Consider the following 27,720-nt stretch of genomic DNA (forward strand, 5'->3'; position numbering starts at 1 on the left):
TTTCCAAAAATCTTTCGTATGAATACATACACATTTGTGTCTGTGTGTATGTAAATTAATGATATAGAAAATATACTTTTTTTAAATTTTTAAATTTTTTGTTTATTTTTGAGACAGAGACCGAGACAGAGCACGAGCAGGGGAGGAGAGAGAGAGGGAGACACAGAATCTGAAGGTTCCAAGCTCTGAGCTGTCAGCACAGAGCCCGACGCAGGGCTCGAACTATGAGATCATGACCTGAGCCAAAGTCGGATGCTTAACTGACTGAGCCACTGAGGCACCCCGAAAATATATATTCTTAACAGATGATCTTTGGACAAGGGAGAGCAGCCTCAATGAGAAGATGTTTGACAAGCCTGGTGGAAGGTAGAAGTGAACCTCGGGCATGCCCCACTGTAGGAAAAGGAAGGGGGAAAGTACTGGAAAAGGGGAAAAGTGAGGAAGAGCTGAGATTCACATGTGTAGAAAGGGTCAAAAAGAAGAAAACCCATATTCAGATGCATGGTATTTAATTGGGATTTATTAGGTTGTTTGCTGTGTGATGTGAACTACTCCTCTCTCTCACTTAAATAGTTGAGTAAATTCTACATTGCTCCTTCACTTATGCTTTTGTGCCAGTAGAGTTTTGGGGACACTGTTTTAGAAAAGGACAACATACTATTAGACATCCAGGAAACAGTTGTATATGAAAAGAAATACATATTGATCTATCTCATTTGTGGAATGGATGCATTATGATCAGAGAAAGTCTGTAGCTCTTTCTTATTTAGGGAATGAGCACATCATATTTTTATAAAATTTATATTGGGACCCATTTATTTCTAATTATCCCTCCAACATGTGAGATGAGAAATAAAGAATCTTTAGTGTCGCTTCTCTTACCATCTCATGAATTTCCAGTTTCTGATGATATAATCTGAAATTTTAGACTTAAATGATTTTTTTTTAATTTTTTTTTTTTAACGTTTATTTATTTTTGGGACAGAGAGAGACAGAGCATGAATGGGGGAGGGGCAGAGAGAGAGGGAGACACAGAATCGGAAACAGGCTCCAGGCTCTGAGCCATCAGCCCAGAGCCCGACGCGGGGCTCGAACTCACGGACCGCGAGATCGTGACCTGGCTGAAGTCGGACGCTTAACCGACTGCGCCACCCAGGCGCCCCTTAAATGATTTTTAATAGGGTATATTATATATCTTCTATTTCAAGAATTATTTTTATATTTAAATTAAATTTTATAACTGTTAAAATTATTATACTTAACTCTGTTTTTCTAGTTTTATTATTTAGTCTTCAATTATAAAATAGAAAAATATGTTTCTGTGTGTGTGTATAGATGATAGATAGATAGATGATAGATAGACAGATATGGATGTATATATATAGCTTCCTATCTAGAATTCTTTATTTTGATTATATCTCTAATGACTAGAAAATAGTAATGTATATTTGAGTAAACTCTTTTCAGGACAAGTAAATGAACAAACTAACCAATATTTACTTAGTACTTATAATGTGCTAGATGCTGTTCCTTATCTGTATTAAATCATGTAATCTATACAACAACCCTATGAGTAAGTTACTATTATTATCCACTTTATATGGATAAGAGTGCTATGACACAGAGAAGTTAAGTAACTCATCTAAAATCCCAAATCTATCAAGTGGCAAAGCTGGGATTTGAACCCAGGCATTATGATGCCAACGTCTACATGTTTAATCATTTAACTGTGCTGGGTGATATAACTTAGGAACTCTTGCACACCAGTGAAGACTTTTACTTTTATACTCACTGTTAAACAGTAAGAATAAGTGTAATGAAATAAGATGAGAACTGAAAACTTTTCATTGAATTGGTCAGTTAGGAAGTCATCAAATGACACAGCTATTTTCAGGAGAGCCACAGAGGTAAATGCCAGATTAAAATGGGTTGAAGAAAAGAGAAAACAAACTAGAGTGTGCTGTAGGCTCAAGGAAGTGTGTTAGATATAGAAATATATCTAAATCTATCTACCTATCTATCTATCTGGCTATCATCTTCTATCTATATCTCTAGCCATCCATCCATCCACTTACCAACTTATCTATCCATCCACCCACTTTTTATATATCATCTATCTCCATCATCTACTATCTGTTATCTATCTATCATCTGAATATGTAGGTAGGTAGGTATGTATATATGTGTGAGTTTGTAACATACAGATGGTAGTTTTCCCATAGACAGATTGGAACAAGAAAGTTACAAATACATAAAGGGAGAGAGCCTAGTATGTTTACAGGTGGAAAGCACCATAAGAAAGAAATGTAAATAATTGAGGAGCTACAAAGTCAGGAAGCAGTGGAATCAAAAGCAAAAACAGAGAAGGTAGCTTTGAGTAGAAAATAGTCTTCTTCCTCTGAGCCTGGAAAGAAGTGGTATAGGGGGGCATGGTGTGGTCTTATGGCTGGGGAGGACCAGAAGCTCAAGTGGCTCCTGCCTGGGGCCAAGGTTGTTGAGAGTGAGGATTAGAAGACTTCAATGGGGGCCTGAGGGGAATGATAAACACTGAAAAGGTGTTCTGAGGAGAATGGGGGATGCTATGATGTGTAATAAGGGAAAGGGGGGTCAGTTGTTCCCATACTATAGGCTTACTTGTGACTCCAAATACCTTGGAGACCAGGAATTTGGAAGGAGTGTTTTTCAATGGAGATCTGTAGTTCTGCGGTCATCTTGATATTTATTAAATATTAATATGTGTTAGGCTTGGAACTAAGTGCTCTGTAGGCAGTATTACATTTAACAACTCCATGAGGCAGGAGTTATTACCTTCGTTGTAAAGATTCAAAACGCTGAGGCATAGGGAATCTTACGTAAACATAACCTATGTCCAAAGCTCTAAAGAAGTAAAAAAGTGGGGTCATCTGGGTGGCCCAGTCAGTTAAGTGTCTGACTTCAACACAAGACAATCTCCCAGTTCACAAGTTCGAGCATTGGGCTCTCTGCTGTCAATGCTGTCAGCACAGAATCCACTTCGGATCCTGTCCCCCTTTGTCTCTGTCTCTCTCTGTCTCTCTGTCTGTCTGTCTGTCTGTCTCTCTTTCTCAAAAAATGAATAAACATTAAAAAAAAGAAGTAAAAATTGAACTGGGGGACTTACTATTCTCCTTAGTAACTAAAAGAGGTTGAAATAAAAATGTCCTGAACCCAAAGTAAATTACAGTTTATGGATCTAGCAGAAGAAACTGTGCTACAAAACATCAGTTGAAAAGAGCACAACCTGGAGTGCCTGGATGTCTCAGTCGGTTAAGTGTCTGACTTTGGCTCAGGTAATGATCTCATGGTTTATGAGTTCGAGCTCCACATGGGGCTCTGCGCTGACAGCTCAGAGCCTGAAGGCTGCTTTGGATTCTGTGTCTCCCTTTCTCTGTCCCTCCCCTGCTCTCTCTCTCTCTCTCTGTCTCTCTCTCTGTCTCTATCAAAAATAAATAAACATTTTTAAAAATTTTTTAAAGAAAAGAGCATAATGTGATGTGCTATGATAGGGAACCTCACAGGTCGTTTCTAACAAGAGCTTCAGGCTGAACTTATATCTAAATGATTGAGTCCCACACGACAGGTTTTTATGGAATTGTTTACACACGTACCACATAGGTATGTTTTCCAAGACTCTCCCAACCTGACCTCAACATAACTTCAATGCCTCATTGAATCTACCATTCTGCTTGTCACTGTGTTTTAGCCAAAACGTTGGGAAACACCGACAGCTAAGGTCCAATTTAAGAGGACAAGTCAATGTCGTATTTAGAACTGACCTTTGATCACTCATTTGGGCCATTTGGCCATCTGAACTAGATAATTAGTTGAGTGCCTAACTAATCTTGTTGTTGCTTCCACAGTGCCCATGCCGCATTTTTATTATAACATCTATTACATTCTCTTACAATTGTTAGTTTGCCTATAGTTCACCCCAACTCATGGAGGGTATGGAGAATATCTTATGATTATATCAATGGGATCTATCAGAACATCCACTAAATAGTAGGTGACTTGTATACGTTTAAAGGATGAATGAATGAATGAATAAAGGAATCAATGAACAAGCCAATGCTAGATTTTATCTGAACCAAATGTGGTTGTACAGGCGGGAGACTGTCAAAATAAAACATGATTACCCTAAGTTAGCAGGATATTTTACTATTTTTAAGCTTAAATATTTATTTTGAAAGAGAGAGAGAGGAAGAATGTGAGCAAGGTAGGGGAAGAGAGAGAATCCCAAGCAGGCTCCATGCTGTCAATGTGAAGCCCAACATGGAGCTAGATCTCACAAACCATGAGATCGTGACCTGAGCCAAAATCAAAAGTCAGACGCTCAGCTGGCTGAGCCACCCACCACTCCTAGCAGGATGTTTTTAAATGCAATGTAGTGTATAAAGTAGCTTTAAGTTTAATATTGATAAAGAGTTACCATGTAGAGGCTCTGATAGGCTTGCAATAAAGGTGAGTTAGTTCTTTACCCCAAATTTTGAGGTTCTTTAACATTTGAGCTCAAACTATCTTCCTAAAGATAGTTCTCTATATTTTTTTTTAATGTTTATTTATTTTTGAGAGAGACAGAGATAGAATGCAAGTGGGTTGGGGCAGAGAGAGAGGGAGACACAGAATCCGAAGCAGGCTCCAGGCTCTGAGCTGTCAGCACAGAGCCTGACGCAGGGCTCGAACTCGTGAGCTGTGAGATCATGACCTGAGCCAAAGTCGGCCGCTCAACCAACTGAGCCACCCAGGCGTCCCAGTTCTCTATATTTTCTTAAAATACCCACCATTCCAAACAACACTGATCTTTGTTTAAACCCTTACTTGTCCATATTTTCTCACTGCCTGGATCAACTTTCCTTTCTATATTTGAAAATTAAAATCTTCCCAAGCTCCAAACTCAACTCCTAACTCCCTCTTGAAGACTTCTAACATTGCTGTGGTTGAAAGAAATTCCTTTTTATGCACACACCTAACGCTTTTCACTTATTGAATTGAAAATCTCATTGTGACATGGGCAAAGCATGCATCAGTATCTGAATTTAGGTTTCATCACTGGCAGATCTTGTGACCTCAGAAAAGTTACTTAGACTTTCTGAGATTCATAATCTTCATCCGCAAAATGGAGAATAATACCTACTTCCCACTGTTGCTATAAACACTACAATATTGAATATCAGTAAAATGTCCTTCTTCCTTCTCATAATTGTTTGTGTTTGGGTAAGTTTCCAGTCTACTAGACTCAAGTTCTTTGACGACAGAACTCTTTGATGGATATTTACAATATTCCAGATACACCATATTCAATGAAAATGAACATGAATATGTAATCTGTCTGACTCCTTTTGATGTAAATAGACACTGTAAAGGTAATTAGAAACAGTTCTTTTTTTCCTTTGTTATGTTAGCTATTCTTTCCTATCATCTTCATCCCAGTTTATTTTTTATCAAAGTCTCTCTTAAAAAAAAAAAAAAGCTAAGCTATGTTTAGTTAGTCATTAGCTCTGGATAAGTACTGATTTTATCTAGGAGGTTTTATTAGCAAGAATATATATATATATATATATATATATATATATATGTTTTATATATATCCTATAGTTTTAAGATTTAGAAAAAAAATTGAAAAATCAGGAGAGGAATCTCAGTGTCCAGAAAGCATGGATCATAGGTTGTTTCTCGAGGGCACTGCCGTTGGACGAACATCTCTCGGAGAAAAATATATCTTTTGTCAAGATTTTTCTCCTGGGAAAAAGAATCTTTGGGGCTTTGAATGAGTCTTATACTCACCCAGAGGAGCAAGGATCATGAGTGGCAGTACTTCCGAGCCAAATACTGGGAAAGCAACAGGGTGGGAATACATGTGACCTACAAAATTTAAAACAGAAAGCAAATCATCATTATATGATGCTCTGCTTTATGAATTTTCCTGAACTCCAACTGTCTTTTTCAATTATCGTCTCCCCACTTATAAGAATAATAATGTAGGGGATCATAGACTGCAAATATACACTTTGTCCTGACTAATAAACAAAAGATTTTTTAATGTTATTTAACTAAGGAAAAGATACCCTAAAGCTCAAAACCATTCCATACAGGTTATTAAGCGGAGGTGGTCATGCATAATTAACCTTATAAATACATGATTGTTTTTCTGTGCATTTGGCAATTAGATGTTTATTGGTTATTATCTGTGGCACAAAGGTTTGAAGTCAAGTCTATTTATAAATAGTCAAATATTAATATGGAATACTTCTGTAAGTCTCATTTATTCATTCAGTCAGCAAGTGGTTATTGTGAGTGTCAGGCTTGAGCTAGGGACTCAAAGGTGAGCAAGGTGGACATGACACTTGTTCTCGCATAGCTTACAAGCTAACAATGAAGAGAAAACACACTCAGAATCACACAGGTTAACATACGGCTACAGATGAGGATAAACTCTATGAAGGAAAAGTAAAATCCCTGTAATAATATGAGCGGAAAGTCTATTTTATATTGAGCAGTAGAAGAAGGCTTTTCTGAATAAGTGGGGGAATGATAATTGTGACTGTGGAAATAGGGATTCAAGATACATTTTAGGATATAGAATCTATAGGAGTTCATACAAATTGAGAAATGACAATTCTCAGGTTTCTGACCTGAGACGCTGGGTAAGTGGTGGTGTTCTTAGCTGAGGTGTGATCACTGGAGTGGCAGTAAATCCTGAAGGAGCTGTCAAGTGTTCAAGTTGTTAAATTTGAAGCACTAGATGATATTCAAGTGCAGATGTCATGCAGGCAGTATGATATATAGGTCTGAGAATAAAAGAGGCTGGAATGAAGTTATAAATTTGGATGTTGTCATTTATAGGCATTAATCGAAGTAATGGGTCAGGGTAAGATTGCTGAAAAAGAAAGTGTGGAATCAGAGGAAGTGGAAACTCAGAACTCAGCACAGGGAAATTCCAACTCTCATCGAGAATAAAGGAAAAGAAACTCACAATAGAGACTGAGAAAGAGTGTCAAAGACACATGGACAGAAGATGGACAGAATAATGTGGAATGTGTAAGATGCAAAAATGAGAAATACCATCAAAAATGCATATAAAGTTCTATGGAAATTTAGAGAGAGATGATACCCATCTTGGAACTGGCTGGTTCCCATCTAGGAAAGCCTGGAAAAAGTAGTTGCGTTCAATTATTTCTCTTTCCAGCCTTTTCTAGATCAGAACTTGCAGCACTGTAACATACACTTGCAATAACCTGCTTTTTCCTACTAGATTGATGGCACTGCAATCTTGGAAAGCCAGAGTATGAGAAAGAATCAGAAATCTCTCCTTCTAACTCTTTTAATTACATGATTATGGGAACCAAATTGACTTGGGAGGCAACTGGAAAAGTCATCCACTTTTGTAAAAAGGTGTCTCTCTGCATTCAGCTTGGACAAGGCTTCTTCTTGCCTCCCCTGGGTGAAGAACACAACCTTCCCGTAAGTCATCTTAAAATTCAAACGGCTCTCAAAAGTCTGTGGAATCTATAAAAAGGGAAGATGGTTTCTGTTATGATGGGTTCTGTCCATGGCATGGACACCATGGTGGAGATGACATATGAGCTGAGATTTGAACCATGGGTGGGCTGGGACATGCATACATGGGAGTGACATAACAAAAGGCAAAATGTGCCACGTGTGAACCTATGTACATGGAAAGTCTGATCATAGGGAAGAGTGGGTTACTCAAAGTGGCTGGACATCAGTGGTCTAAACAAGGTAAGCAAACATTGTTCAGAGCCTGGCCACAAACATTAGCCACTGGGAAGCAATAGAGAAGAGGATACTCTTTTGAGGAGAACTGTGTTTCTTAAGTAGAACCATATTTGTCTCCTCTTTGTTTCGGCTTCTTGATATGGGAAGTGAGAAATGGTTTCCCAGGCAAAATGATTTATCTGGAAATAATTGTCCCTGGACAAAAATAGCTAGTGACAAAGAAGCGGAGCTACCAGCAAAGCAGCAAAGAGTTGGTAACAGGAGGAGGTAGTATGCATAAAAAATGTCACTGGCCAAGTCCCCAGGTTAAAGACTGGAGGTCTAAGTCATTTCCAAGATTTGACAATTTGGTGCCTGTGACTTCTGGACTCAGAAGAGAAAGAAACAAAACTCTGTTCTTTCATAGGACTTTTGCTTTTACTTCACTCCTCAAAGTAATTATCTTTTCTTTTGTTACCATTCTACTTTCTGGTCCCTTCCCAAGTCCTCAAGGAATATTTTTGAGTAAAGAGTCAGCATCGTTAACTTATAGAAAGATTACCCAGTAGTGGATCTTGGGATGGGTTGAAGGAAGAATGACTGGAAGAGGGAGATCCATGAAAAGGCTATTACAAGAGATATGATGAGATAAAACTAAATTAAGATGGGATAAAATAAAGAGACAAACTTGAGAAATATTGTGGAACTGAAAGCAAATTGCTGGCTGATTGGATATAGTAGCAAGAAAGAACCGTGAATAGGGTGACCAACCCTGGTTTGCTAGGCACTAACAGTCCTGCCCTTAGAAGATCTTTCAATCCTGGATAAAGCAAGATAGTTGGTCATCCTTAGGAGGCAGTGACGAACCTAAGATTTCAATTCTGGGTAGCTCGGACAATTATTGTGTCTTTAACAAAAATAGGATGCACGGGAAGAAGTGGAGCTAGAGGAAAAAGACAACTGGGTAGAGCTTTGAGTGTTTTGAGCATGAGGTTCCTGTGGGGCAGCTGGCCATGGGACCCAAGCTCCCAGAGTTAGAGTTACAGGTGGGGAGTCAGTCATCTGGAGGGTAGCTGAGCCTTAGTGTTAAGTAAACTTGTCAAGGGAGAGAGTGTAGGGAGAAAAATAATAAGGAAACAATGGGTCCTTGCATGACCCCATTTAGGAGAGAAGGGAAGGAATAGGAATCTGAGAGGGAGACCAGGAAGAAAGGATAGTGGAGCAGAAGATAAGACTGGGGGAAAAGGAGAATAAACGAATGTGAAGGCATCTATTCTTAAATATTCCAAGATTTAAAGATATAATGCAGAACCATATTATAAAATAAGAAAAGCCCTTTGGATGTAGGAACTAAGATGTGGTCAATATCCTTAGTAGATACATCTCAGTGATTGTAAGAGCTGAAACCATCCAGCAAGAGAGTCCAGAGTAAATGGGCAGGAGAAAGAGAAGGCATGAATATGGACTCTCAGGACACTTGGTGATGAACAAAAGGAAAATGATAAACTAGTAATTTACTATTTTAACATTGCATGAACTTCTCAAAACACTTCTGGACAATATATACACTAGCTTTATGAAGAAAAGCATGATATAAAGTTATGAAATGTATGCCAGTAACTAGTTACGGGACTTTTGACAAGTCACTAGCCCATGCCAAACCCACCTTCCCTTAGGTCTGTAAAACAGATGGCTCCTCTCGGATGATTTCTAAGGCTTCTTCCAGTTCCTTAGGGCCTCTTTTCTAGGATTATAGGCTGTGAATCAGCAAACATTTTCCTATTTTTGTGATGCAAAATTGTAGTTTTGGAACTCCAGATGATTTTTCCCAATTATCTAAAGCAGCACCGTCCAATAGAACTTTCTATGATGATGGAAATGTTCTATATGCGTGGTGTCCAAAGCAGTAACCACCAGCCACATGAGGCTCGTGAGCAATTGAAATGTGTCTAGTACAACTGATGAGGTGAATTTTAAATTTTATTTAATTTTAATTAATTTAAATTTAAATAGTCACATAGGGCAAGAGGCTACTGTACTGGACGGTGAGGCTCTAAAGGATGATAATGAAATGCTCAAAAAGTTTCAAACCCAAATTAATTTAGAATAATCATATACCATGTGCTGTATTTTGTTGGTAGTAGGACTCTGAAACAGGCAAGCCCTCGAGTGCATTAGCTGCCAAAATGTTTTACAAAGCAAATGCCGGATGAAAGAAGGCATATTGGCTGCCACTATGATGACTGTCCCAGAAAAGGATGAGTTTCACTCCTCAAAAAATTTTCCTGAACCTGTTAGTTCCATCTTCTTTTCTTTTTTTATTAATGTATTTAAGTTCAATTTAGTTAACATACAGTATAGTATTGGTTTCAGGAGTAGAACTCAGTGATTTATCACTTACGTATGACACCCAGTGCTCATCTCAACAAGTGCCCTCTTCAAAGCCCATCACCCATTTAGCCCATTCCCCCACCCACCTCCTCTCTGGCAACCCTCGGTTTGCTCTCTGTATTTATGAGTCTCTTATGGTTTGCTCCCTCTCTGTTTTTATCTTATTTTTGCTTCCCTTCCCCTATGTGCATCTGTTTTGTTTCTTAAATTCCACATATGAGTGAAATCATGTATTTGTCTTTCTCTGACTTATTTCACTTAGCATAATACACTCTAGTTTCATCCATGTTGTTGTAAATGGTGAGATTTCATTCTTTTTCATCGCCAAGTAGTATTCCATTGTATTTTTTCTATTCTTACCAAAAGTACCTCCAAATGTGTTAGGTGATACTAACTGGATAGGGGAGACGCTTCAAAGGAAATAGATCACCATGTCCTACAAGCCAGTGTAGGCCTAAATTAGTCCTAATTGCTTAACTGATTATAGAGGAATAAAAGTTACTGAAGTCTAAACAAAGCAAAGCTTCTTATCTGAATAATACTGATTAAAACTGAAGAGTTGTCCTTCTAGAAGTTTCTCCTCTGGTCACCACTATTGGCTCTGTTAATACAAAGTGGGTATCAAATTTCAGAAAAGTCAGCCTTTTGTTCTTATACTCTGTCAAGGTATTAATTAGCTAAGAAGCCCCATTCCAGTTTTTCTCACTGCAGATATGAAAATACAAAACAGCGTTTCATTAATGCATGTGTCATCATTTTTCATCTGAAGATGACAGGATCACTTTCTCGAGGCAGAGTTCAGAGGATGGGCACAATTGTAAAACTTGGATGAGTAATACAGTCAGTCATTGATTGTTTCAATCATTGGAGAACACTTTTGTCAACAGCTGCAAACCCTAGCCAGTCATCACCCTACCAAAAGTACCATTTGTCATAAGCAACCAAAATGGAAAACTCAGTACTAATATTGCCAATATGGTGAAAAATTAAAAAGCAATAAATACATATCATAGAACAGTACAAAAGGCACCCACCTAATAGACATGGATTCTGGTCCTGATCATAGCACTTACTAATTACAAAGTGAAGCTAAGATATCCAAGCTCCCTGGACCTCAGTTGTCCCATTTATGAAATGAATATATTGTTAGCTTTGCCTGCCATCCTGAATTGTCATGAAACTCAAATAAATAATCATTGTCAAAGCATATGAAAAATCACAGAATACCTTATAACTGTAAGCATGATTCTAAACTCATAGGAATAATTATGATGATTATTACGGTGGACCCTGGGATGCCTAACTCTGCATTTTTATTGAAGTAGAAAGCCTTCCCCGTGTATTACATTAGTGGTTCTCTGAAGAAACATTCACCTGGCAAAAATAGCACCCCAGTTTGGAGGCTCCTCAGTAAGTTGAACATAGAATTGTCCCATGACCCAACATTTCCACTCAAAAGAATGAAAAACAAATATTTAAACTAAAACTTGTACAAGAATGTTTGCAGGATCATTATTCACAATAGCCAAAAGGTAAATAAGCAAATTGTGGTACATAAATACAATGGAATATTATTCAGCCATAAAAAGGAATAAAGTTCTTATACAACACAGAAGAACCTTCAAAACAGTATGCTTGGTGACAGAAGCCATACACAAAGGCCACATGCCATATGATTCCATTTGTATGAAATGTCCAGAAGAGGCAATCCCATACAGACAGCAAGCAGATTGGTGGTTGCCAGAGGCTCAGGTCTGGGGGGTAGTGAGAAATGACTCCTAATGAGGATGGGGTTTCCTTTAGGGGTGATGAAAATTCTGGAATAAGACTATGGTAATGTTTGTACAACATTGTGAATGTACTAAATGCCACTGAAATGTACACCTTACAATAATTAAAATGGTACTTTCATTTCATTTATAAATAATTTTTTTAATTACTATTATTTAGTAATTACTATTATTTATTTAATTACCATTATTTAAAAAATGGAACTTCTGGTTTGAAAATTGGTTCCACTTAGAAAAATAAGGCCCTCCTGTGGGTTCACAGTAATTTCACAGAATACTAATCTGATACTCCAGTAATGGACTCAAAGCATCCTCTATAGCTATAACCAATGTATGAGAAGGTGACAATGAATTATCTAGACCAGCGGTTCTCAGCCCTGATGTTAGAACACATTCGTGGCTTTCAATCAGTTGGATGATTGTTTAGGTCAGAATTGAGTATAACCTACAGTCCATCATACCCCTGAGAGAGTCCCCAAACTCACACTGTAACAACCTTAGGAGGGAATGTTCCTCACAGAAAAGGGTTTTGGAATCACTCCTCTGATGATGAAATAGTTGCAATCCAGGTGGTTCCAGACAGTTAGAGAATAATGTCAGCACAGTTTTCTCAGAACACAGACCACCAAAAAACCATCAACACGATGAGAGTAATAGACCAATAAGTTTTGTCCCAGGCATGTTCAAAGACAAATCAGTAGATTCAAGGATTCTCTTCCATCCCATCCATTGGGAAATTCCACAATTGGCAGGCCACAGAGTTTTCACAACATCTAGCCAAGTTCTTAATAGCCTGCTAAACACCAAATTAAGAGCACTTCACAGGGAAGATAACAGAGCAGATGAGACCAAGGCCACACAAACGACAGAGGGAAAATGGAAAAGTAAACTAAGAGAAGGGGAAAGAGAATGTTGGAGGCACCAAAAGAATGCCTCAAAAATTTTGCCTTATCACTGCAAGTTTTCTAGAGAAAACTTTTTAGCATGGACATGACAAGCTTCTCAATGTGCAAACTTCTCCCCTGTAAGCTACAACTTGCACTAAACGTTTTAACATCAACACAGGTCATATAACCACATTCGGAAATGTTTTCCACCTCTTGAAGAATAAACCAAAGGATCTGCCAAGAAGTTAGTCAACATTTTCACTCTTATGTACAGCTAAATTCAGACAATTTTCAAGTTGATGTTAAAATTCAGAAGTACATTTTATTCCCTAGTCTGACTTTAGACTTCTTTTTAGATTCACATAATCCCTTGAAACCAGATTAGGTACTTCGAGAAAGGTATTACACAGGTATAATCTTTAGTCAGAACATAAAGACTCAAAGGGTCTGAGAGCAATGAGAATCTGTTGTGTAATCCTCTTAAAATTAAAATGCCCCCATGCAACATTTTCAATTGAATATGGTATACACAAATAGGCATTTAAAACATGGATTTGGACAGGGGCATCTGGATGGTCCAGTTGGTTAAGCAACTGACTCCTCATTTCGGATCAGGTTATGATCTCACAGTTTGTGAGTTGGAACCCAGAGTTGGGCTCCGAGTGGAGCCTGCATGGGATTCTCTCTCTCCCCCTCTCCCTACCCCCCACCTCTGCTTCTCTCTCTCTCTCTCTCAATAAATAAATAAACTTAAAAAAATAAAACATGAATTTGGTTGGGAGATGCTTTATATTCAAGTTTCCCTTTTTTAAAGACCTTAATGTCTCCATTCATACAAAAACAAGATTAACTGACAATCTCAGGCCTATAGATTGAAATCTTCAGTCAGGGAAGGGAGACATCTACTGGTAGATAAAATAAAAATGTAAAAGATGTATTTATAAATAGATCAATTTCTAAATATACAGAAGATGTTATAATATATACAACTTATAATATACACATGTAGTATTTGTATACAATAGTACATTTCTGTGTGTGTACATATATACACGGACATCCATTCACATAAAACAAGTACTTAACCAAAGACATTTTGTAGATACTAAAAAGGACCCAGTTAAAATCTACTTTCTTAATACAGAGACCATGACCTAAAGCAGTGAGGTACAAAGGAATGAAACAGGCAAGCACAGTTGGTTAATATGACACAGAGAAATCCAAGTTACCTCCGTTGATAAGTAAGATCATTGTACAATTATTTCTCCCCAAAACTTCAATATTATTCCAACTTAGTAAATTTTGACTTTTTCTGTGACTTATTTTGTTCCAACAGAGGAACTACACTGGATTGTTATTATTTTTCGTTTACTTCTGACATCATTTTGTGGCATTTATAAGTTTCATTTTGGTCTCAGTCTAGTTAGAGATCATCCTGAATTTTGATTCATTTCGTTTGAGACCAGTAATCCTCAATGGTGTCATTTTTCTAGGGCGGTGTCAGGGAATGTCACCAGGCCTACATAGACCATTGTCGTTATCATCTGCTGGATGATCAGGGAAGCAGAAGCAAGACTCTCCTCTCAACACACCAAGCCCCATACTTTCTTGCTATTTCTCTCTCTTTTCTAGAATGGGAGGAACAAAAAAAAAAAAAAAAAAAATCCTTTCCCCAACCAGCAGTAATCTCTCCAAAGGTCTTTTAATTTCAGAAGTCATAAGTGTTAATTAGCTATTATTAAGTGCCCTCTGTATAAATTAACATGATTGATGAAAAAATTAAGGCTAATGAAAAATGTAGCAATGCATGTATTTTTAAGTGGCTATATTAAAAGATGGTGGTCCCTCTGGACAGAAACTAAGGCCCTCTGTTCTGTATCCCGACTTTATTATTATCTCTTGCTCTCTCTCTTCCCACCACTTTTTTTTTTCTTTTTCTTTTTCTTTTTTTTTTTTTTTTTTCCAGTAGGAGGAAAAAGGCTGAATCTTTAATTCAGTTGTCTTACAATTTCAGTTTTTAAACTTGGGAGACTAAATTGCACACCTTATTTAATATTGGTCCCATGAGGTAAAAATGCCCCTAATTTTTAACCCTCCGAATAGAAGTAAAAATGTCCTCTGTATTTAGAAAAGATCTGATTCTTCTGGTCTCCAGAGTGCCTGCCATATGAGCAGCCCTGCAGGGCGCCGACACTGTGGAGCGGGAGCCTGACTTCCAGGGCTGATGAGCCATCGGCCGCCCGCCTTGCCTTTCCTTACCTCACTCTGTGGACTATCTGGGACATAGTTCAAAATTAACAAAAGTTTTCCACAAAAATTAAAATGGAACCTACAAACCTATACCTTCAATTCAAAGTTAAGTAATTCAAATTCTGTGCTGAAGATGACTAGGGTTGAGGGATGTTTTTTAACTAAAATGTGTAGGATTGTCACAATGAGGGCAATTCTCTCATTGAAGGTTTGGGGCATCTAAGACCACGTGTGACTTACTTCAAAGCAAATACTGGTGAGAAGTTTTAAGAACAAAAGGTGCTCAAAAGCCATGAAATAAAATTACCACACAAGAAAAAAAAAATGCAGGGCTAAGTCATTGGTCCTTTAAAACTAAACAGATTTTTTTTTTTACACGAGACATGAAATAGATTTCTTTTCTATAGATAATTGCAAAGAAAGGCATGGTCTGCACTCACTTTTTTTTTTAACGTTTATTTATTTTTGAGACAGAGAGAGACAGAGCATGAATGGGGGAGGGGCAGAGAGAGAGGGAGACACAGAACTGGAAGCAGGCTCCAGGCTCTGAGCCATCAGCCCAGAGCCTGACGCGGGGCTCGAACTCACGGTCCGTGAGATCCTGACCTGAGCTGAAGTTGGACGCTGAACCGACTGAGCCACCCAGGCGCCCCCCCCCCTTTTTTTTTTAAATCGCACTTCTATCCAGCGTCAAATCTTACCCTGAGAAGATAAAAATCCTTGCATTTTGTCTTTAATAAAAAATGGAAAAGCAACTGTCCATTTCACACACATTACAATATTTTGCAAACCTTTTAAAAGGCATCAGAATAATTTGGGCCTCCCAATTCCCTGAACCGTTTCTAAGCGTCCAAAATGTCTTCACTATATATTATTACATGTTGGTAATAAGCATGTTAGCTTGCCTGTCTGCTCATATTAATGGTTTCAGCAGGCGTGTTTTCATATTCTTTCTCCCTCTCCCTCCCTGCCTCCCATATCAATCTCTCTTTATAAATACTTAGGCAGCCAGTGAAGGTGAGCATCTGAGATACTCTACACTACCTCGTGTCTCATCTTTGGGACAATGTTTGCTTTGACCACTTGCAGATCGAGATTGTGTGACTTACATCCATTTGTTCTGTTCCACTGCATTCTTACGGTTTCTTGGAGCACTGTGCTTTCTGCAGATGGTCACTCCTTTCTCACGGGTGTCCTAGTGTACATCTAGGGTGACTGCTGTGTTCACTGTTGAGGTGGCTGCATTAATTAGCTCACTGCCTTTTCAGTGGGTGAGCTCACAATCTGCAGCTGAGAACAGCAGAGCCTCTGTGAGATACATTAACATATTGCTTGTAGGGACAAAAGAAAAGAAAGCTGAGTGGTGGAGGACCGAGATGGGTCCCCAATCATGTTCACAATTATTGACTGGTCTAGTCATGTCTGAAGATACAAGGGCACCCAGGGCTAGAAAAATTTTGATGTTCTATGCCAGCCTCTTCTTCCAAATAAGGGTGCAAGAGGAGCCCCTATTTAGATAAGGAAGCTGTGAAAAAAATAATAAATAAATTTAACACTGAGACTTGAGAAAACAAAGTAATTTAGTGCTACTTCTGTTTTTATATGATTTATAATGTCTGTAGCTCGATAATTATGCCTTATGGTGAAAACAAATAGAGCCAGATTAATGTAGAATGCACTGAATGTCTTCCTCACCCACACAACTCCCATTCAAGGCAAAAGCACCCAGAAGTTTTTTTATGGAAACATTTAGTGAGGGATGTGATTCCATTTTCAAAAAGAATAGACTAGCCATACTGTGACTTGGCATTCGAATCTGAAAAATGCTTCTTGGTGCTCCCAAGTATTTTCATTAACATTTTACCCCAAAGGGAATCATAATTAAGTGATCAATGATGTCGCTCCATTGCTACCATGAAAAAGTGAAAGAAAATCCTCCAAGGCAGAAAGATGTATTTATGGTAAATTTCTACTAAGTATAATTTTAAATGAAACCTAGAAAAAAAATCGGTTAACTGTTTTTAAAATATCACATTCTGGTAAATTATCATGGAGAGAAAACATGTCATGGAAATCTCAGCTAAGTAAGAAAAGTATCTGTTTCTTACCATAGTTGGCTAAGGCCCACGTGCAAAAAAGAAACAATGCTTTCTTCTAAATTTCGTATTGTTAGACTACGTTCCATCTAAATAAACAGGTATTTAGATCTGGCACTTCTTGGTGAGTTCAGCAGGGACACACCCATTTGAAATACAAAAAAAAATAAAAAATAAAAAACCACACAACCACTTAATGTGCCTTTCTATTTTACCTTCCAAACACATAAACTTTCTCTCTGCTCAACCCAAGGTATCCATCTGCTGGAACAGGGTGTCTGGTGGGCATGCTTAATTAAGATTGCTGTAAAAGAGTGGGTCTCCATGTGTGGTCCCCAGACCAGAAGCACCAGCATCACTGGAACCCATTAGAAATGAAAATTCTCAGGCCCTTCTCCGGCCCTACAAAATCAGAAACTCCAAGAGTGAATTCCAGCAATATGTGGAGTTTTTTTTAAGTTTATTTATTTGGAGAGAGAAAGAGAGAGAGCGAGAGAGAGCAGGGGAAGGGCAGAGAGAGGGAGAGACAGAATCCCAAGCACACCCCCACTGGCAGCAAGGAGCCAATGCAGGGCTTGAACTCAAAAACAGTGACATCACGACCTGAGCTGAAACCCAGAGTTGGTGGCTTAACTGACTGAGCCACCCAGGTGCCCCAGCAGTATATCTTTTAATCAGCCATCCATGGTGATTCCAATGTGCCTTCAAGTCTAACTACAGCTGTAAAAGAATCAAAGAAGAAACTGGAATAAACGTAGAATTATTATTTCATTTCTGACATCAAATCTAGAATTCAGCAGTAAAACAATAGTCTTAAAAGGCTAATATAATTGAGGACCAAAGGATTTTCTAGATCTCTTTAGCTCTCACTTAACATATCAAGGGTTAAGCCCATGAGCAGATCATAGATTTTTTTCATTAAGAAAGTAGATTAGGGAAACAAAAGGAAATCCATCCCATGGCCACCTGGGGGAAAGACAAAGGGGCGGGAGTAGAAAGAAGAAAGAGGAGGTATGCCCTGGTATCCCCATCCCCAAGGATCTCTGCTGTACAGAGTAGCACTCATCCCACCCCAGTGAAGAGGGTAAGAGCACAGAAAATGTCTAGTTTGCTTTTCTGAGCCATGCTTGGTCTCCATATGTTATTGAATATGGTATTGGCACTGGATTGAGAACCAAAGGGCCTTCCAAGAGGCTCGCTGTGGTTGAGAGCAAAGACACTTCAAGGTTGAGCCTCCAGGGTGGCTAGTCTGAGACATAGAAGTCATTCAGAAGGATCTGTAGCACCTATAAGGCCAGGGACAGGGGGGCACAGGGGCAGGCTGAGTACATGGGGAAGGTTCCAGTACCCATTCCTAATCTTAGACCATGCTTTAAAGTATAGAGTATACCGCAAACACATATACATACACACCCAGGCGATAAATCAGTTAAATATGGAGTAAAAGCAAAATATTCAGAATTAAGTTACATAAAATAATTGCTAAGAATATACAATGAAGCAAATATTATCTTATTTTTACGGGATATAAGAAATTACCTAATTCTCCTAATGACACATTGCCAGGGCCAAAAGAGCTATGTGCCTACAGGGGCAGCTCTGTGGGGTAAAAGTACATGGTATCTCCATCGCACAGGATCTGGGGCTCAGTGGTGCACAGAGTGACCCATAACCCCAGGCATCCACTCTCATGAGCAACCCTGTTCAGGTGCCAGGGAGACACCTCACATGCTTTACCCTGTGTCCTTGAAAGAAGATGACTGCTTCCCAATGCTGTGGTGGCTCAAGGTGATCCTGACACTGGGAGCCATAGTATTAACAGGTTGAAACTCGCAGAAAGTCTAAAGTTTGCTTTTCAAAGAACTGTTGCCCCCTGGTCAGCTACCGTGTCCCTTCAGACCCCCACTAACAAACTCACTAGCTCTCTCTCTGCAGAAGTGTGGACTCTAGGTCAACTCTAGGTTCCAGCCTATGAACAAGCAAGGCCCTGCCCTCCTTGCCCAAGATAGCGAGCCCAAGACCCCACCACATTATACCAGCTGTCCGCGCGTGCCCCCCAGCTCCTTCTCTTGTCCTACGATAACCTCCTGATATCAGGGGCTGCATTTTGCCTCATTTTAATGTTAAGTCCCCACCCAAAGTAAACATGAGAACCCACATTACATATATGTTTGCTCATGGTGCCTGCTCCATCTTTCCTCATGAATAATCATCAATTCCCCCACCCTTTTCATCAATATGTATATCATCCCAACCCCTGTGATTATAAAACACTTGTTCTTTCCCTCTTCTGAGAGGCAGATTTGAGGCTTGTCCTCCTGTCTCCTCGTTTGGCTGCCTCTCGAATACACTCTTTCCTTGCTGCACACCTAGTGTCTCAGTGACTGGCTTTGCTATGCATCAGGCATAGCAAACATGGAATGTGGGTTCGGTTACACTCCTGCTGCTGAGTGAGAAACCGTCACTGCTTCAAAGCCCAGAGATTCTGAGCAGAGGAAGCACTCAGTGTATCAAATCCTCTCAGCAAGAGTACAATAGAATTCTTGTGTAATGAGGTGTCGTTCTCCAAAAGTGCTAAGTGTCCATTATCTTGCATCTTGCTCCGATTTGTGACCCTGGGACACTCCAGAACAAGCTCAGTATTCATGATAGGCACAAATGACGAGTGGCAGACAGGATTACAACTGCATCACAGCAGCGATGTCCTTTGGAACAATCATAGATTATATAAGCAGTTTCTGGATATGCCCCAGGGAGAACTCTTCATGAAATAGGTGTTAATTCTGATTTTCCAACCACTTACTAAAGTACACACAATATTAATGAAACGCCCAGAGTCTAAGGGACCCCCAAAAACGAACCACCAGAGTCCAGAGTCAAAGCTAAGCAGCAAGGGTCATTTATTGCAGGTTTGAACCTGGACCTCCGCGCACTCGTTGCCGGTGACGACGAGAGGTCCTGAGAGAAGTTTTTACACCCCTTTTATAGACAGGTACAAACAAGTCATGGGGAAATCAGGAATACACGGATGTGCCAAGCAACAATGATTGATCAGAAATACACGGATGTGCCGAGTCACAATGGTTGATCAAGAATATACGGTTGTGCCAGGCAACTATGATTGATCAGAAATACACGGATGTGCCAAGTAACAATGGTTGATCAGAAATACACAGTTGTGCCAGGCAACTATGATTGATCAGAAATACATGGGCGCGCCAAGCAATTGTACAGAAGCGGAACAAGCTGGTTAAGCTTGGTTAGGTTTCAGTTTTCCCGTAACTTAAGCTTTTAAGTTTTAATTTTCTCAGGCCTTTAAGTTTTAACTCTCTCAGGCCTCTCATTCCCCCCTTTCTCAAGTACCTGAGGACCCAATCTTGGGTCCTACAGTGCTACCTAATTAAGCTCACTTTCCATGTCAAGAAGCTGATATTGTGGCCTAAGGACCATAACCTGAATGGTGTTTAATCTATCTCTGATAAAGTTCATTATTTTGTTGAATATAATAGGGCCGACGGTAAAGAGGAGGAGAAGGCCTAGTAGGGGGCCCAAAAGGGGGAGAAGGTAAGGGAGAAACCCATGGAGTGCTGACCACAGTGGGTTCTCGGCTAGTTCTTTTCGTCGGCGTGCGAGGTCCTCTTGGAGCTGTTTGATTTTGGTCCGAACTATTCCTGATTTATTGGCATAAAAGCAACATTTTTCTTGTAGGGCTAAGCAGATGCCGCCTTGTTCTGCGGTTAGCAGATCTAACCCTCTTCTATTTTGTAACACCACTTCTGCTAGGGAATCTAGCTGATCTTGCAGATCCTGGATTGTCCCTGACAAGGCTTCGACATCGTTAATTAGCTGCCGAGATAGTCGCAGATAGGAGTGTATAGAGACTCCTAATCCTGCTGTCCCGGTAGTCAATGCGCTTGTAATTCCTAGGCCTGCCAGAAGGGGGATAACAGCCACAGCTCGTTTGGACCTGCCAGCTACAAAATCTAGACTAGGAATGGGCATGGGGGTTTTTCCTGCAACCAAATCAATATCTGGCAGTAAGGTGGCCAGGATACATACTCCAGTCCAACTATGAGGTAGATAAGTGTAGGCTTGGTTATTTCCACAGACAAAAACGGTGGTGTTGGTACTGCATAGCGAGGAGTTAATAATGACATACTGATGACATTGGGCAAGGGATACGACTCCTACATCTATGTTATTATTTTGGGAGGTTAGGTTATTTATAAAGCACGAGGCATTGAATGGGCTAATGAATTGAACGGGGAAGGGGTCAAGTAGGGAAGAAGGTAAGCAGTCATTGGTTATGCTGATATTAATTTCAGTGGGGATGGCGATGGGTCGGAGAGTCCGCCGGGGTAGGCAAAGCCAACAATCTTGGGCTAGACTCGGGTTAGAGATGTTTAAGAGTAAGAAAGTGGCTTCTAGGATAGACATTGTCTTAGGGTCTAACTCATAAGGATCGTGCCTAGGGAGAATTAGGGGGTGGTAATTAAGCTGTGGATACATGTGTTTTGCAATTTCTTTAAGTTTCGCTTGTGTTTCTATCTGTCTGACAGTATCTTGGGGTCCTCCGCTGTCAGACACATGTATAGGGGCTCGAGGGTTCCAGCAGACGGCTTCTCCAACTAAGCCACGGCAGCCAGCTTGAAGTTGCATATTATTATCATTAGCTTTTGCGGCCCTGGTACTCTGTAAGATAGCTGTAAAGTAAGTTGTGGAATTGTCTGGCCCCATACATTGCTGATAGGAGTCATAACAAGAGCTATGCATCGACTCCTGGAAAGTAGAGCAAGGGCATTCTGCTGTGGGGGGAAGGGGTTTAGGTTTGTCAACACATAACCACTGCTGTTTTTGGGGTCCTGTGATGTCATAGGTCTGGGTTAAGTGAGCAATTGTGGTCCCACAGTCTTGGGTTTGAGTGTATATTCGCTGATAGTGACCACCCCTTCCTATAGAGCCGGCTATTAGTCTTTTACCATGTGGCAGGGTAAGGGTTTTAACTATGCCACCTCTGCAATCACAGGGCCTTCCATACAGAACTTCATATAATTTCCGTTTGTCAACGGGGGCATTTAGTCCTCCCTCTAGGCGTTTAAGGTTGAGGGCTAGTAGGACAAGGGTTACTATCCTGAACATGTCTAGGGGAGGCACGGCGCAAGGTTAGTTTGAAGGGGTTTTTCTTACTCCGGTTTACAGTCCAAGTAGTATTCTTATCAGTGTGTCCCACGAGGTCAGACAGCGGGTCGACAGGTTTTACGTGGGTGTGGTGAATCCAGGTGGGGAGGTTATCTACCTTGATGGCGGTGGGAGTCGTCAGGATGATTTGGTGAGGTCCTTTCCACCTGGGTTCAAGGTTCTCCTGCCGGTGTCGCTTGACGAGGACCCAGTCTCCTGGATGATACTGATGAGGAGTGGGTGGGAGTTCTGCCTCATACAGTTCTTTTAGTTTAGGCCACACGGCCTCATGAACCCGCTGTAGAGCCCTGAGAGAAGACAAGAGGCTGTTATCTTGGTCTAATTGAATGAGGTTTGACTTAAGATCAGGTATAATAGGTGTGGGTCTGCCAAACATGATTTCATAGGGTGTAAGACCCAACTTGTATGGGGAGTTGCGAATCCTGTACAGAGCGTAGGGGAGTAACTCTACCCAATTAGCACCAGTCTCCATAGTCAATTTAGTAAGGGTCTCTTTTAATGTTCTATTCATTCTTTCTACTTGTCCTGAGCTTTGGGGCCGGTAGGCACAATGTAATTTCCAATCTGCCCCAAGTATGGAAGCCAATCCCTGACTTAAATTAGAGACGAATGCAGGCCCATTGTCTGACCCTATCATGACTGGAAAACCATACCTGGGCAGGATTTCCTCTAGGATCTTTTTGGCTACTATCTGCGCCGTTTTCTTCTTGGTTGGAAAGGCTTCAGTCCATCCTGAAAAAGTGTCTATGAACACTAGTAAGTATTTATAGCCATATTTGCCGGGCTTTACCTCGGTGAAGTCCACTTCCCAGTGGGCTCCTGGTATGGTTCCTCTTTTTCGGTGGCCATGAGCTGCGACGTGTGGGTGCGCGTTTTGGAGTTGACATGTGGAACAGGCTGTCACAACCCTTTCCGTCTGGTCAGAGATGTTTCTTAATACCAGTTTGGATTGTCTGAGGAGATCCTGAAGTCTTCGGGGCCCCAAATGGGTAGAGTGGTGTATTTTTGTCAGGATGGCATGGCCCAATTTTTCGGGAAGGATAAGGCGGTCTCTAGAGTCCCTCCACCATCCATCTGTAACTTGGGCCATGGGGAGCTTGCGCATCCAGATAAGATCATCCTCTGAGTATTCAGGCTGTGGGGGTAAATCTCGGGGCCCTGGGTCTGGTAGCTGCGCAGGGAGTACTTGAATGGGGTTTTGTGCTACCTGGCGTGCAGTCTGGTCAGCAAGGTTATTTCCTCGAGAGACTGGATCAGTTATTTTTTGGTGACCCGGGCAATGTACTATGGCCAATTTTTTAGGGGCCCAAATAGCGGCCAATAGGGCTAGAATTTCGTCTTTATTTTTGATGTCTTTGCCTTCAGCAGTGAGTAGTCCCCTCTCACGGTATATTGCCCCAGGTATGTGGGCCGTAGCAAAGGCATACCGGCTGTCTGTATATATAGTCACTTTGCGGTCCTGCCCCATTCTTAATGCTTGGGTTAATGCAATTAGTTCTGCCCTTTGGGCAGAAGTCCCTGGGGGCAGAGCCTCTGCCCATATCACTTCAGTCTCAGATGTCACTGCTGCCCCTGCATACCTCTGCCCTTGATGGACGAAGCTGCTTCCGTCAGTAAACCAGGTGACCTCAGCATCAGGTAATGGCTGGTCCTGTAGGTCTTCCCTTGTTCCATGAATCTGTGCTAGGATGTCTGCACAGTCATGGAGCGGGGAGTCCATGTCAGGGTCGGGTAGCAGCGAGGCTGGGTTTAAAGTTCGGGGAGGGGTGTATGTGATCCGCAAAGGATTTAACAGGAGTCCCTGATAGTGGACCATCTGAGCATTGCTCATCCACCTATTGGGGGGCTGCTTGAGTACTCCTTCAATGGCGTGGGGTGTGGTGACATGTAACTCTTGACCCAGGGACAGCTTATCGGCATCTTTAACCATTAGGGCTGTAGCCGCTATTATTCGGAGACAAGGGGGCCATCCTGCGGCTACAGGGTCCAGTTTCTTTGAGAGATAGGCCACTGGTCTGGGCCATGGACCTAAATGCTGGGTCAGCACTGCCTTAGCTATGCCTTTGTGCTCATCCACATATAAGTGGAAAGGTTTAGAGATATCGGGCAGTCCTAGAGCTGGGGCCGATAGGAGGGCTCTTTTTATCTGTTGGAATGCCTGCTCAGCTTCCGCAGACCATTCAAACGATGGTTGGTTTTTAGAAACTGCGTAAAGGGGTTTGGCCATTTCAGCAAAACCTGGGATCCACAATCGGCAGAATCCCGCAGACCCTAGGAATTCTCTCACCTGGCGAGGCGTGTTGGGTCGCGGGATGCGGAGGACAGTCTCTTTCCGAGCATCAGTGAGCCATCTTTGTCCTCCTTTTAGTAAGTACCCCAGATATATTACCTCAGACTTGCAGATTTGGGCCTTCTTAGCGGACGCGCGGTACCCTAGGCTCTCCAGCGTCTGTAGGAGGTTTTTTGTCCCCACGAGGCAGGCTTCTCGGGTCTCAGCTGCAACAAGGAGGTCGTCTACATATTGTAGGAGAGACACATTTGGGTTTAATTTCCGGTACTCACTTAAATCTTCGTGGAGGGCTTCATCAAATAGGGTAGGGGAGTTTTTAAATCCTTGTGGAAGTCGGGTCCAGGTGAGTTGTCCATTTATGCCTCTTTCCGGGTCCGCCCACTCGAATGCAAAGATATCTTGGCTCTTGGGGGCCAAGGGCAGGCTGAAAAAGGCATCCTTTAAATCAAGAACAGTATGCCATCATTTGTCTGGGCTGAGGGTACTGAGAAGAGTATAAGGGTTGGGCACGGTAGGGTGTATGTCCATAACCCGTTTGTTGACCTCTCTTAGGTCTTGTACTGGCCGATAATCTCCACCATTAGGCTTGCGCACAGGCAACAATGGGGTATTCCATGCCGAATGGCATGGCTTAAGGATACCGGCGTCAAGGAGACGGCAGATGTGTGGGGTAATGCCCAGCCTGGCTTCTGCTGACATGGGGTACTGCTTGACCCTCACGGGGTCAGCCCCTGGCTTAACTTCTATGAATAGAGCGGGACGATGTTTTGCCAGCCTATTCCCCCAGTTTCTGCCCAGGCTCCGGGACACCAGTGGAGCCAGTAGCTAATATCCTGTTCCGGGAAGGGTGGAGTTTGGTGAAGCCGATATTCATCTTCCAGTCGTATGGTGAGGACCGAGATAGGTTGGTCCTGGGAGTCAGTTACTTTAGGCCCTCCGGGCTGAAAGTGAATTTGAACTCCCATTTTTGTGAGGAGATCTCTTCCCAGTAAGGGGCAGGGACTATCTGGGATGACCAAAAAGGAGTGGGTTACCCTTCCTGTCCCTAGATCCACTGTTCGTTGGGTGGTCCAAGGATATTTTTTTGTCCCTGTAGCTCCTTGGACCCAGAAGGACTTATCAGAGATTTTTCCGTGAGGGTCAGTGAGTACTGAATGCTGTGCTCCTGTATCCACAAGGAATTGCACAGGAGTCCCTTCCACTTGTAGGATTACCCTGGGCTCGGGGAGGGGGTCCGAACCCCGTCCCCCCTATTCTGAGTTCTGGGTAAATAGGATGGGGGCCGCACTGGTTTGCCATTGCTTTGACCCTGAGCGCAGTTGCTTCTTTTTGGGACAGTCACGAATCCAATGCCCTTTTTCTTTACAGTAGGCGCATTGGTCTTTGTCTAGGGGGAGCCTAGGAGGGTGAGTTCTTTGTTCTCCTGTGGGCCCTTGATCTTTTTGAACTATGGCGGCTAAAACTTTAGTCATTTCCCTGGTAGCTTTGAGCTGCTTGTCCTCTGGAGCGTCCCGATTATTATATACTCGGTGAGCAATGCGGAGTAAATCCTGGATCTGTTTTCCCTCTAAATCCTCTAATTTTTGGAGTTTCTTTTTGATATCAGGGGCAGCCTGGTTTACAAACGACATTACAACAGCAGCCTGATTTTCAGGAGCCTCAGGGTCCATGGGAGTATACTGCCTAAAGGCTTCCATTAATCTCTCTAAAAAGGTGACAGGGCTCTCTGTCTTACCTTGTACTACCGAGTATACTTTGGCCAAATTGGTGGGCTTGCGTGCTGCAGCCTGGAGACCCGCCATTAGAGTCTGGCGATAAATGAGAAGTCGTCCCCTACCTTCTGCCGCGTTGTGGTTCCAATCAGGCCGAGTTAGGGGAAATCCTGCATTAATGAGGTCAGGGTTAACAGTGGGTTGACCATCTTCCCCGGGGACCAGCTTCCGTGCTTCAAGTTGAATTCTCTCTCTCTCCTCTGTGGTAAACAGGATTCGCAAAAGCTGTTGGCAGTCATCCCAGGTAGGCTGGTGGGTGAACATTATGCTCTCTAGGAGGGCTATAAGATCTTTAGGGTTATCAGAAAACCGAGCGTTTTGAATTTTCCAATTATAAAGGTCACTGGTGGAAAAGGGCCAATACTGGAGTCGGGGATTGCCCGTTTCATCGGGGGGTCCTATTTCCCGCAGGGGTAAGGCTACAGTGGAGTCGGGGATGTGAGGGCTTGGCTCACGCTGGGTGCGCCCTCGGGTTCGGCCGGCTGGCCCTTCATGGTTGATTACATTTGCAATAGGGCTAGGTGCTGCCGCTGCCTGTAGCCTCCCTGGTTCTGGCACAGCTGCCGCTTCCCGCCCCCCCGGTTCCCCTTGAGGGGCAACCAGCGGGGCAGCTGGTGGGGCAGCCGCTGCGGGTAGGGCCTGGGGTGCAAGGGGAGGGGGTAGATAGGGCGGGGGGTCCAGGGATAGTAGGTCCTGGCTATCAGGCAATATGGGATGTAGGGGTGCTGAGGGGGTTCGCGTCTTGGTTGGGTCAGTGGAGCGGGCCGCGAGAATCTTACAGGACCCTGAGGAAAGGAAGGGGGACATCCAGGGTGGAGGGTTCTCAATAAGGTCTTGCCAGACGAGGATGTAGGGAACCTGGTCTGGGTGGCCCTCCTCTCCTGGCCGGAGGGTTTTGGCCCTTACCTTGGCAACTATAGGCAAATAAAAAGTGCCCTCAGTAGGCCAGCCCACCCCGAAAGTGGGCCACTCAGACCGGCAGAAAGTGATGAGTCTCGGCCGGCGGATGTCCAGGCTTAGGTTATGGCCTCTAGCCTGAACATCTTTGAAATTAGCTAGAAGGAGGGAGAGAGGTGTACTCTGGTTTTGTCCCATAGCCTGTATAGGTAAAGAATAAATGGGCTAAATTAGTTTAGGTTCCGGAAGCGAGTTGGATATTCCTGCAGGGGAGAGGAGACAAGTTAAATCGCAAGCGCGGCGGCAAACAAAAGGTGCCTTAGAGAAGAGACCAGATACAGAACGGGGTGTCCTTAACCCGAACAAAGAGTTCTGATGGGCCAAAATAGTGCCCCAGACGGGAGCCAGAGGACG

The 27,720-nt window shown here is 42.0% G+C and overlaps 1 protein-coding gene across 1 annotated transcript; it reads right to left on the minus strand.

The window, feature by feature from the left end:
* Window positions 1-20,044: 20,044 nt before the first annotated feature.
* On the minus strand, window positions 20,045-27,504 carry LOC122490418. Its single transcript, XM_043593134.1, is given in 4 exon segments — window positions 20,045-20,106; window positions 20,559-22,289; window positions 22,336-25,410; window positions 25,413-27,504. Coding segments are annotated over 4 exon segments (6,960 nt in total).
* Between the last annotated feature and the right edge of the window lie 216 nt (window positions 27,505-27,720).

This window comes from Prionailurus bengalensis, chromosome B2, assembly GCF_016509475.1.
Source record: "Prionailurus bengalensis isolate Pbe53 chromosome B2, Fcat_Pben_1.1_paternal_pri, whole genome shotgun sequence".
Lineage (NCBI taxonomy): Eukaryota > Metazoa > Chordata > Mammalia > Carnivora > Felidae > Prionailurus > Prionailurus bengalensis.